Here is a 12,676-nt window from a genome sequence, read left to right on the forward strand (position 1 = left end):
ACAAACAAACAACTGCAACCTGTATGTCTGTGATCAGCAGCAAATTGCTTGGGTTTTTCCGTTGATTAGTTTCGTTTTAAAGGTTATTTTTATGGCATGTTTTGTAGTTATTATAGAGAGTGCAGTCTGACACAGCAGAAGGGAAAGCATTTGTGTGCTTTTAGATTTGCTCTATTTTCAATCATTTTAACCACTATAGCCATTATTTTATAGTTTGGCTATTACAAAATAGCAGGTATACAATATACATCACTTCTTGCCACACTATGAGCAATTTTTATTTATTTTTCTCGTCTAAATGTGTGCAAGTTGTTGAATATATATATTTGCTTATGGGGGGTCGCGGGAACAAAATATTTAGGGCTTGGAGTGCAAAGGGTGTAAGTGACATTTACTTTTTTTTCCACAGGAAAGCTTTTCATTGATTGTAATAATTGAATTAAAAACAAAATTAAAATGTATATTTTTAAATACATTCATTGAACCCTAATCTGTATTAAAGTATAGATTGATTAAACATATTATTTTGAATTAAATAATTGCAATCAATAGAAAGCTGTCCTGTTAAAAAATGGAAAATGTCATGTCACTTGCGTCCTTTGCGCTCCAAGCCCTCGATATTTTGAGATGGGGGTTGGCGGCCAAACACATAATAATTATGGGGGTCCTTGACATGAAAAAGGGAAGGTAATGGCAGTCACCTGAAGGGTCCGGCAGGGTCCTTGAGTTTACCACATTTCTCCGGTTTCACCACCTCAGCCTGGAGTGTTGGGTCACACACTGGGTCTGGCTTGGTGCCAGGTGTGCATCTGTTAAAAAAAGAAAAACAATAAATACAAACACATGTTGTTAAGTTATAGTTTTTTGTTAAAATAAATGTTAAATAAGTCTATATTCTGATAGAAATCTTTGCTATAGAGTGTTTGTTTTTTCAGTAACAGTCGTCTCCCCTCTTCCCCTCTTTTTTTCCCCCTTTTTAATCAGGAGTAGAGACGATCTTAACTGCAAGTCTCTCCCCATCTCCCTGTTTCCTGTCCATCTCCACTATAACTATAAATAAAGGCAGAAAGGCCCTAAAAAATATCACCAAGAAAAAGAGAAACAGTGTGCAGGTACAGCATATACTGTACCAGCATCCCATCCATGCTGTGTTCATTATTAGTCACACACTGTACAAACCTTTTTTTAAGCTCTGTAGGAAGCTAGCTGTTTTTAAGAAGGTCTATCTGCCTGCCTGCCTGCCTGCCTGCCTGCCTGTCTGTCAAGAGCTAATCTCGCAAACAAAAAACTATATATTGTTGATTTGTTGGGGAAATATTTAACTTAGCATAGGTGAGCGCTACGGTATGAGCTTGTAGATCAGTGTTTCTCAACCACTGTGCCTGGGGACCTTTAATGTGCCCCTGAGAAGGGTCAAGTGTGCCCCTTGAAACTGCTTGAAAGCCAGTATTGTATTTATCATTTAAAAAATGATTTAAACTAGTGAAAACAGCCGATCTACAAGCACCGTTGTGTGCTTGTAGATCAGCTGTTTTCACTACTGTTGTGCGACAGCCCTGTATGATGAAGCAGGGCTTTACTTTGCGAAGAAACGTACACATTTGAAACTTGGAGATACAAGGTTTCTTCCCGACAGTGACGATATTTACACCCCCGTATTATGTTGGTGTGCCCATGGATTCTTGGGACAAGAAAAGTGTGCCCATGCAGAAAAAAAGGTTGAGAAACACTGTTGTAGATTGTCTATGTTGTCTAGGTTGAGAACCACATAGGCTACTGTAGATGACATCACAGAAGACAAGATTGGAGCCACAAGGCTCCCACGTCAATCCTGAGATCCACGCGATCAAACTCCTAGTCCGTAAGACATACAGCCATATATCCCTAACTCTAAATATAAACCCAATCCTCCCTGCTGATATCCCCCTCGACCAGGAACACAGCACATTCCCACATGACGTCCCAGAATCCCACGGGAGGCCGCCGCCCCGCCGCCGCCCAAAAACTCACGAGTCATCCTCGTCCTCCTCCGTCTGCCAGCTGTTGCCGAAGTCATTGGCGCTCCCGGCCAGCACGCCACCTGGCCTGACGAAGTCGTTGCCCGGTTTGCCGTCGTAATCGCCGCACAGTCCGCACATCTGGTCATGGTAGGAGCTGGAGGAGGGGAGGAGAGGAGAGGAGAGGAGAGGAGAGGAGAGGAGAGGAGAGGAGAGGAGAATTCGAGATTAAGGGGATGAAGAAGGCTCTTAATCAGGCTTAAAGACCCGATAAGTATTGGCCCTTTTATTCGCATGGGAATATAAGAGTTAGCGAGGAGATAAGACCCATAGAAAGAATCTAATGAAGCATCACGAGTGACTGAGATTAGTTAAAGACACATCATGGAGGGGAAAGAGAGGAGTAACGCATTTATTTTTGCGTAGTCGTGGCAGCGGCGTCAGTTCAGCAAAAGCTAAGGTATGGCAACATGACTGGTTATGACAGTTATGTTGCCATACCTTAGAAACAGGCATGATGAATTTATTTTGAGAAGTACATTTAATTTTTTTCCTCTGTAGCCAAGTTATGGCAGCTACCATACCTTGCCATACCCAATTGACGCCTCTGAGTTGTGGGACAGTGTCACGCATGAAAATAGCCTATTTCTTTTGCGTTCAGGCTTAAAGATTTATTTCCCATGACTGGAATAGGGATTTGGTCCAAGACGCAGCAAAGCACGGACGCGGTTTGCATTGACCTTTGAACTTGACCCGCCCCATACCTACGCACACCAACGCCACACGTGCGCATCTCCATCTTAATTCCTGCTATGTATAGATATTAATCGCAGAGATTATTGTAAGACGCATTCCTTCACATCGCTAAGGACGAAACCTTGGAAAATGGTGCTTCCGTAAATCAATTTGAATGAGTAAATCGTTGTTCTAATCCATACAGGGGTCATCACCATGCTTGTGGTGGATTTTTTTGTTAAAATCAGACTTTTTCCACAGACATACAACATTTTTGAACAATAATATTACCAGAAACACATAAAGGGATAGCCCTGAATGACCATAACAGGTCTGAGAATGTACACGTACAACTATGAATCATTGTTATGGAGTGTTAAGAAATCATAACAATGATAGTGTTATGTATTTTCTTTATTTTTTTTTTTACTTTTTTTAAGGAGACATTATCCATGAAATATTTTTGAAAAGTGTTGGCATTGTTTTTAATTGAGTTGTGGTGTTATGTATTTAAATCTTTTGAAATAATACAGTATCTAACTATTAATCGACAGAATAACTACTAGTAAGAAGCCTCAGGGCGACATGCGACCTCGCTGAGGTCGCGCCAAATTAAAAGGGATTCTAGGAATACAGACTTTTATATAGGTGATGATATCACCTGTGATGTCACAGTGATGTGTCAAGGGAAGTGTCAGACGTAACCTTCAGAGATACATAGATACGTGGACAAGATGTGCCGGACATCACAGTGACATCAGAGCTTGATGTCATAGCGGCAAACCCATATAGACCGCAAAAATGTGTACACACACGGAGACAAGCTGTGACATTTCTCATGGTAATTAATCGACAGAATGTCTGTCCGCCATGATAACATGCATGCTGAAACAATGCAGACTCCTACATTCAATCCCTCATATACTGTGCACACCCGGGCAAGGGGGTGTGACTAGTATAATATATTTTTTGAAGCGGTGAAAGCCGCTTCCAAGAAGTGGCTTTGTGTGTCCCATGTCCATATATGGTCATTTCAGTCCAGAATGAACAGGTTTTATCAAAAACAAAATGTCTGTCACCTCATGTCCATATAATGGTCATTTCAGTCCAGAATGAACAGGTTTTATCTGTCCCGTACGTCCAGAATATGTGTGTAGTGTCCGTCCCGGTCTGATGATTGGATACTTTGAGGATTGATCAAGCTTCACATGAAAATTCGGCCCTCCAGATAAAATCATTAATTCATTCAGAATATAAAGAATGTATAGATCACAGAGTTCATAACTCTAGAACACATAGAATAAAAGTTCACCGCTTCACGTCGAACCGAGGTATGATTTTTGTTTTATGTAGGACACATGTTGGTCGTGACCCATACAAATTGGTCCGCGACCCAAAGATGGTCCAGAGACCCGCCCCACTGTGTGCCTGTCCCCTGTACCAACCTGGGCACGGTGATCTGGGCGTAGTGGTTCCCGTCCCAGCGCACGCGCAGGCCGAACGTGGTCTGCAGCGTGACGTACTGGCCCGCCAGGGAGAGAGAGACCAGGGGGGAGGGCGAGTGAGGGAGGGCCACGCGTCGCCCGGCCACCTGCGAGGAGGAGAGAGAGAGAGAGGTGTAGGGGTGCAACAGTTAAAGGAAGACTTCACCACTGTTCAACCTATCTTCATACCAGTAAGACGCCCTAAAGGGCGAGGTCGTGTTGAAACAACAGAGACTGACACAATATGTGCATACATGGGTATTCCCAGATATGGGCTTAATATTGATGACATCAGGGATCTCCATAGTACTGTATATGGCCGACAACCACACTGGTTATCATGAGACTGACACAATATGTCCATATATGGGCATTCCCATATATCTTGGCCATATATGGAGCATGGCATGCGAGGCATGACTGACGCACGGATCAAATGGGCATTTCAAGTTATGGGCTTAATATTGATCACATCAGGGATCTTGGCCATATATAGAGCGTGGCATGGACGGACATGATCTGCAGGTTTTCATACTAAATGCGACCTACGGTCGCAATAATTTCACTAATATTCACTCAGTCTTTGTCTCATAGGATGGCTGTGGGCAGTTCAGAAACCGTCTACCAGTGACATCATCGATGGGGAATCCAAGCTAATGGGGCTTTTAAGCCGTGACATCATTTTGTAGGCAGAGGAGAACTCTGCCCCCAGAGCATTTTCTGTCCCTCGCTATTTCAACAGATCCGAGACAAAAAATAACGACTAAAGTATAATTCTAACACTTTCCTTTCAACCACAAAGAGAAGAAAAATGTGTAAATAGTAAAAATAGTAAAAAGATTCACGGAAACTGCAGGGGCAGAAATTCTCCTCTGCCTACAAAATGATGTCATACTTAACAGCCCCATAGAAACTGCAGGCTTTCTATTCCTGCTAAGTTACCTGCTAAGTTACCATGCAATAATAATGTTCTTGTGATAATAAAAATCTACATATATTTGTTTTAATGTTGTAATAATAATCAAAATATACAAACTAACAAGTAACTAAAGTTTAATATGCCTCCGAGACATAGGGGAGTAATAGTAAAAGTATTGAAATGTGGAAATACACCAGTAAAGTGAAAGGAATTCAAAGGTGTACTAACAGTACTTGAGCACATGTACTAGACTAGTTACTTTGTTTACACCACTGAGTATTTCTTTGTTGACATGTTTCTACTTCCTCCAACACTGCATAAGGCCAATGAGATGCAGAAGGATAGTTCAGAGGTGAATAGGTGAACCAAACAAAGGGATGAGAGACTGCTGGCTTGTAATCTCACTAATCCATGGGATTAGGAGGATTCTCTCAAGTAGATTCACCAGCAGACAGATACAAAATGTTCATTGTAAAGACTGCTGACTCCATAGAAAGCTCAAACATGTTCAGTATTATAATACAACAGTGCCATGTTGTGGACCTGGCATGCTACTGCAGGCACATCTTTACCAGTGTAAGCAGGGATGGAAGAAGTCGTAATAATAATAATAATATTTGCTATAATATTTATATAGCACTTTTCTAAGTAACCTATGCAAACATGCATACGCATGCAGAGGAGGAAAGTGCACTGATTTAAGTAACAATACCACACTATAGCAATACTACAAGTAAATGTTACAATGGTTAACATTTTATGGCTTAATTTGTTAATATAATGTATGTTTTGTATAAATCTACAAAGTAACTTGCAACAAAAAATTTCAAATACTTATATAGTGTTTGTCACTGAAAGTATAACGTATTGAAAAATGGACATACACCAGTAATGTGCGAGCAAATAACATGTAAGTAAGAGGCAAGCATTGTGAAAATGGCCGATCTACAAGAGGCGTTGTGAGCTTGCATGTAGTTTGGCTATTCTGTAGAACTAAATGTAATGCCTCTTAGTGCTCGTCAGGGTGGGTGGGGGGTCCCCAGTTAAAATATGATTATTTTGGGGGTCGCAGCCTGAAAAGGTTGAGAACCGATGATGTAGAGGACCTCATACTGACCAGGACCCTCCTGCTCTTCATCATGGTGACGGTGACTCCCTCCACGGTGACATAGATCTTCTTCAGGTAGGACACGCCTTTCAGGGTCCTCTCCTCGTTCTTGCCCTCCACAGAGAACCACGGACCTGGACAACACATCAAACACGGCTCAACAGATCAGTGACTGGACATTTATCAGTGCCTGTGTTGCTTGTGCAGAGTATAGGTACCTTACCTGTGTGGTTTTTGCAGGCTCTGGCCAGTGTGTACGTGCAGGTACCCATGAAGCTGTAGAACTTCCCATCAAAGGTGTTGTAGTGAGGGTCTCCTGACACCACACAGTCCTGAGAGCCTGACAGGGGGAGACACACATCAGTACATATCAGCAGTGATGGAAGAAGTACTCCAAATGTTTTACTTCGCCATACCTTAGCAACAGGCATGATGATGATTACTATCAGTGGATAGTATTATTTTACCGCAGGCATAAGTAAACAACTGACATGCCACACTTGAAAATAATTGCCACTTTGCTGCTAATTAACAATAATACAGTATATTGCACCTGTGCTGACCTAATAAACCATTTGTCAACATATGGGGATAGTGTGTTATAATACCTGGTGAAAGTGATACGTTTGTTATAATTTGCATTGTAGTTAGCTTAAATTGATTTAATAGCGGCAGAGTAGTAGAGTGGTAACCACATGGTACTTACTGGTGGGGTAGCAGCCCAGGTCTCCTCCTTGCAGCTTACACTCGTGCAGTGGCGGGCACTCTGACGGCGTGCAGGTGACGTTGGGAGCATGACACCTACACCTAAACTTACAGTCCTCCACATAAAACTCCTCTCCAGACTGAGAGAGACAGAGACAGAGAAAGAGAGATTTCTTTTTACATAAATGGACACCTACAGCGTCACACAAAGGCATCCAAAGTAGCAGATCTGCAACCATGAAACCGCAATTTGAATCCTGAAAAGTGACAGTTTTGGTGTTGGTTTCCACACGACAGAGACAATCTATTTACAGGAGATGTAGGAAAGATGTAGGATGACGCACTGCAGCTCTCTGCTCTAGCTGACTATAATCATCAAACACAACTGATTCGAGCTATAGGTGTTTCAGTCAACGCGACGTTGCCCCCTGAATCCGCAGACCACCCAGTAATAATGTTTGTAAACTAAATAAATCCATCAGTATACCTCATAGTAATGACCGTCGGCGTCTTTACACCCACAGGAGCTGGTCTTCACACACTTGCCAGCGCTGAGGATGTAGCCGGGGTCACACACACATGACTCCACACAGGGACCACCACAGCCTGTAGGGGGTTTCCCAGCGCACGTGTCCTGACAGGGGTCTGCACACGGCTCATAGTGGCTGTTAGCAGGACAGTCCAGAGCTGTAGGAAGGACAGAGAGGGTAATGTGTGTGAATGAACACTAAATATGAAACCTTTACCCTCTGACATCAAGAACTATAGATACTCTATTCCTTTCTTTCCAAGACTTTTCAAAAAGTCTGTCCATCTCTCACAGAATAAACTGTTGGGTCAAAACCACTCAGGTTTGAAACCAGCCAACTCCACAAAACAGCAAATTTAGTCACAGAAATGCTGAAAGCTGCTGCAAGCTGCTGCAAGCTGCCTCTCATTCCTCAGTCGCCATCCTACTAGACCTATCAGCAGCTTTTGACACAGTCGACCATCAGCTGACCCTGGCATGACATGGACAGCTCTCAAGAGGTTCTCCTCCTACCTGACTGATCAGACCTATCAGGGTTCGAGGTAAACGTTCACTTTCATCCACCCCTGTACCATCCTGACCGTTTTTTTCCCACACTGGTGTGACCTGCCCTCAATTAATTTCTCACGATCCTTCCTTCCACTGTCTGCGTTCATCTCCTCATCCATCCCTCCGTCCTCCACTGGTCTATTGACTCACGGCAGAATGTTTGGTTCCTCCAGGGGGGGATGTTGACTCCACGGTCCTGGCACTCATTGACGTAGGCTTCAATGGCCTCACAAAGGATGGGCTTGGCCCCGTCCAGCTCACACAGGTCAAACAGACAGTCCCTGAAGTAGTCCTGATAAACAAACAAATACATATTAAGAAGTGTGTGTTTGAGTGCGTATGCATTGTGTGTTTGTGTGATATTTGTGTACGTGTAAGGACTCACATTGGGGTTGACTTTAGGGTGACAGACAGCAAAGGGTCCCCTCTTGTCCAGCAGGATGCCACAGTATCCAGAGCTCTCATACAGATCCTGTTCCTCATCCGTACATCCTGGGATCGTGGTATTGGGCTTCTTGTTACAGCTATGGAGACAAACACAGGGAAATGGTGGTTGTTTGTCGATGAGTGTTTATGTTTTAATGTGTGTGTTTGAGAGGGACTCTGCGTTCATGTTAACGTTACTCACTTGGGGTCGGTCACCCAGCTGTGTCCAAACACATTGGGGTCATTGGTCACGGTGCCGTCTGGCTTTCTCATGTCATCCTTGGCATTGTCATTGTAGTCTCCACACAGACCACACAATGTGTCCTTGTAACTGCAGGTCACCAGGTGGAGACAAGGGAGAGAGTGGAGAGGGATTCATTCATGGGACACCTGTTCTATCTTTAAATTAGATCAGTCAAATGATTAACAGAAAAGGGCTGCTATGAGTTCCACTCACTCTTTGATGACTTTGATGTCCATGAAGTGGTTTCCATCGTAGCGGACGGTCACACCAAAGTCCATGGCTACAGTGTAGTGTTTCCCAGACTTGAACACAGAGACACCGCTGGCTGGAGTGACTGGCACGTTGACGTTGGTCCCATTCAGCTACGCAAGAGGAGCACAATATTTGAAAGTTAGAAGCACTCCCAACATTTCCCTTCCTTACAAGACACTTTCAAAAAGCACATTTTGACTTCTGGGGACAAATGTTAGACCAGCTCAGTGGCCTTGTGGTTAGAGTGTCTGCCCTGAGACTGGGAGGTCGGGGTTCGAACCCCGGTCGGGTCATACCAAAGAGAGAAATGGGACCCAGTGCCTCCCTGCTTGGCACTCAGCATCAAGGTTAAGTCCCTGCGACATACTGTACTAGCGTCATGTCCAGGGGGTGTACGTGTACATCAAGCTGCCTCACGCTACAGAAACGGGAGATCGGCTCCTGCCCTATGGGCCTCATGACTCGACAAGGCTTACTTACTTACTTACATTGGTTAGTGCCTATCACTACGGGGTGACAGTTCAGCAGAGCTGAACCATGAACCTGTATTCAACCCTTGTGCACCCCACAACAGCACAATGCCGCTTCGGTCATCGTCCTAACGCCACTTCCAGGTTATTCCCTTAACATGGGAGTGGATGGGGGTTAATGCCTCTGTATCGTACTGTGTGGACGCAGCCCGAGCCCTGATTAGGGTGCTACACTTATCTCACCTGTACGGTGCCTCCCTTCAGGATGGAAATCTTCAGCGCGCGCACGTACACATGCACAGCCTTCACGTAGGAAATGGTGGGTTTGTTGTAGCGGTTTTCGTTGTCGACGTGGACCTCGTAGTGGGGCATGGAGGTGAGGTTGCAGGGTTTAGACATCACATAGCTGCAGTTGCCCATGAAGTTGTACTTGCGACGGTCAAAGGTGGTGTAGTGTGGGTCTCCAGAGGCTATGCAGGTGGATGTAGCTGTAGGAAACATGGAGGTTGTGTGTTACTGAGAGCGTAGACTACATCCCATTGCTTGGAAGGATGTTCGTTCTGCGATTGGCTATTAGACTAACCAGCTGACCAATGCTGTAACTTCAACACTTAAACTGGATTATTTCCCCCCTAAAACATTATCATCATATTATGATTATAGTTATACTGGTGGCACAGCTGAAGTTAGCCGCACCCACAGAGTAATGTCAACCCCACAGACGCATACAAAAAAGAAAAAGTACAAAACTATGGCTCCACCTCTTTAAAGGGGCTACACCATGAAATTTGTATTGCGAGGCCAATGGTGTATTTTTCCACCCAAAATAATACAATTCATTAACTCCAAGCCTTGGTTTTCATTTCTGTGATTTTCGAAGTGGCTGTGTCCGAATGGTTCTCTCCTGAAAAGTGGACTGGTGTGATGTTACACCAGGGCCAATTTACATAGTATCGCCCCTCCACTTCAGTTTCCTGGCAACTGAAGAGAAGGGGGTGGTACTTTTGGGGTGGATTCTATTGAGACTATAAATAACGAGGTGGAACCATGAGGAAAAGTGGTGCTAAAATTGGAACGATACGGAGAAGATTACGATTGACTCTACATGGTTCTCATTGCGGTTCTCTAATATTCTCTGTATTGTTCCAATTTTAGCCCAAAGACAGTGCCCCGCTGCCAACAAAGGGCATTTTGGTATTGCATCTGAAACGGCTTGGAATTAGAGACAGACAAAAAATGAAATTTAAATGTCTGAGTGGTTGTTTAGGCTAAAACCTGTGTAAAACCGTATTATATTTATATCAAATATATATTTGATATAAAAGCATGGTGTGGCCCCTGTAAGTCAGTCAGTGATATTCACATAATAGTTCTGGGTTTCAAGGGTTTTTCCTTGACATTGTCACCTTTGGGATAGCAGCCTGATACTCCGCTGACCTCACGACACTCTTCTGTGGGGTCACAGGAATTATCCACGCAGTCCAAGGTGTAGTTCCCTGCACAGCGACACAGTCTGGAGCAGCCGTCCCCAAAGATGATCTCTCCAGGCTGACACACACAAGACAGGGCATGAAGTCAGCCTTCAGTCTTCATGGGATTGTTCTCTCATGTCACCTATGCTCCTCTCAGTTAATGACATCCTCATCGACTCAGATAATCTCTTTTTTTTTTTTATATATAATTTTTATCCCATGATTTTGTAACCCATTTTACACCCAGTGCCAATTGCCTAAACTGGAATCCTGGGGCTCTGCTCTCCCTCTGCCAACCTGGGGAGGGCCCCGAACTGACCTCATGCTTCCTTCAGTGCATGAGGAGTGAGCAGGCCACTTCTTTTCACCTGACAGGGGGGAGCTTCCCCGGTTGGATGTAGCGCGTGGAAGGAACACGCTATTCCAACCAGTTCCTTTCCCCTCCATCAGGCGCCCCGGCTGGCCAGGGGGAGGCATTATAGAGACAAGGATTACTGCATGTTTTTGTGAGGATATCTACCCTAGGAGACTTGGAGAGAACATGCAAACTCCACACAAAAAGGCCCTTTTGCTATTAATAGATAATCTCATTTACATGAGCATTGTAATGGCGACTCACCTCATAGTAGTTGTTGTGTTCGTCCAGACAGCCACAGGTCTCCAGTTTGACACAACGGCGCCCCTTAAAGACGTAGCCCGGCTTACAGAAGCAGCCACTAATGCAGGAGCCTGAACAGTTGGTGGAGGGTTCCTTACAGCTGGGAATACATGCTGGACCACACTCTATGTACTCAGCATTAGGAGGACATGTTACTGTGGGTCACGAGATAACACAGAGAAAAACATCACAGTGAGGAAATGGATTTAATGTTTTATGACAGCATATGACATAAAACAATGCCTGAAAATGATAATTTATCATGTTTCTATTTCTAATTCTGATCTTTTATTATGAAAAAATGTGCTTTCATTTTAAGGCCGCATTTAGTTGGCATTAATAAAAAGTGACAACGCAACGGTCTCTAGAGACCGTTGCGTTGTCACTTTTTATTCTGCGTTTAAATGGAATCGCATCAGCGATTGAAAACGCTGTAATGCCGCATGATACCGTTGTTTTGCGTTGAGATTGGCACATTTCCTGGGGCAATCTGCCCAGATCATGCATGTCACACGTGTCTTCTTCTTTTTTTTTGTTTTTTACTCTCAAAAAAGATCCGCTATGTAGTGCATTTGAAACTACATTGCAGTGCACCTCATGGGGTGATCACTGCTTGCCTCCGTGAGGTCAGCAGACAAAGTGACATGAGTGAGATGAAAAAACCTGAGTGAAATGTGTCAATGTGAACCAGAGACATCGGTATGTGCCTGCCATGCCACTAGGTGGCGGTGAAACACTGCCAGACAGACCGTTGTACTTTCTTTAGTCTGCACCGTGACGTGAGCCATGACATCACAAGTTTTGTTGTTTCCTCCGTTTTTCCTGTTCACTTAGAGAAGCGAGGCGGAGCGTTTTCAATGATTTCCACTCTGGAAGGTGGTTTCACTTTGTTGCGTTTTCAACCCCCGAAAACGACATTTGTCGTCTAAACAGACGGCATATCTGAAAACGGCCTTGCCTAAAGGTGGCTTAAAAGCCTTACCCGGTGGTTTAGTCGTGGTTGGCTTTGCAGTGGTTGGTTTTGGTGTAGTTGGACCAGGAGTTGGAGGTTTGGGTGTGGTTGGTCCAGGAGTTGGTGGTTTGGGTGTAGTTGGACCAATAGTTGGAGGTTTGGGTGTAGTTGTACCT

The 12,676-nt window shown here is 44.1% G+C and overlaps 1 protein-coding gene across 1 annotated transcript in view; it reads right to left on the bottom strand.

The window, feature by feature from the left end:
• zanl (zonadhesin, like) overlaps positions 1 to 12,676 on the bottom strand; it is a gene marked incomplete at both ends in the record, with an annotated part of 117,282 nt that overhangs the window by 68,444 nt on the left and 36,162 nt on the right. The window contains 15 exons of the mRNA XM_080741669.1: positions 702 to 809; positions 2,011 to 2,154; positions 4,178 to 4,323; positions 6,253 to 6,377; positions 6,467 to 6,583; positions 6,950 to 7,088; positions 7,436 to 7,635; positions 8,177 to 8,318; positions 8,412 to 8,550; positions 8,655 to 8,783; positions 8,910 to 9,058; positions 9,662 to 9,906; positions 10,825 to 10,966; positions 11,510 to 11,703; positions 12,531 to 12,674. Of these exons, the coding sequence (XP_080597795.1) occupies positions 702 to 809; positions 2,011 to 2,154; positions 4,178 to 4,323; positions 6,253 to 6,377; positions 6,467 to 6,583; positions 6,950 to 7,088; positions 7,436 to 7,635; positions 8,177 to 8,318; positions 8,412 to 8,550; positions 8,655 to 8,783; positions 8,910 to 9,058; positions 9,662 to 9,906; positions 10,825 to 10,966; positions 11,510 to 11,703; positions 12,531 to 12,674 (2,263 nt within the window). The remainder of the gene's footprint in view (positions 1 to 701; positions 810 to 2,010; positions 2,155 to 4,177; positions 4,324 to 6,252; positions 6,378 to 6,466; positions 6,584 to 6,949; positions 7,089 to 7,435; positions 7,636 to 8,176; positions 8,319 to 8,411; positions 8,551 to 8,654; positions 8,784 to 8,909; positions 9,059 to 9,661; positions 9,907 to 10,824; positions 10,967 to 11,509; positions 11,704 to 12,530; positions 12,675 to 12,676) is intronic.

This window comes from Nannobrachium achirus (genome assembly GCF_963921795.1).
Source record: "Nannobrachium achirus genome assembly, chromosome: 14".
Lineage (NCBI taxonomy): Eukaryota > Metazoa > Chordata > Actinopteri > Myctophiformes > Myctophidae > Nannobrachium > Nannobrachium achirus.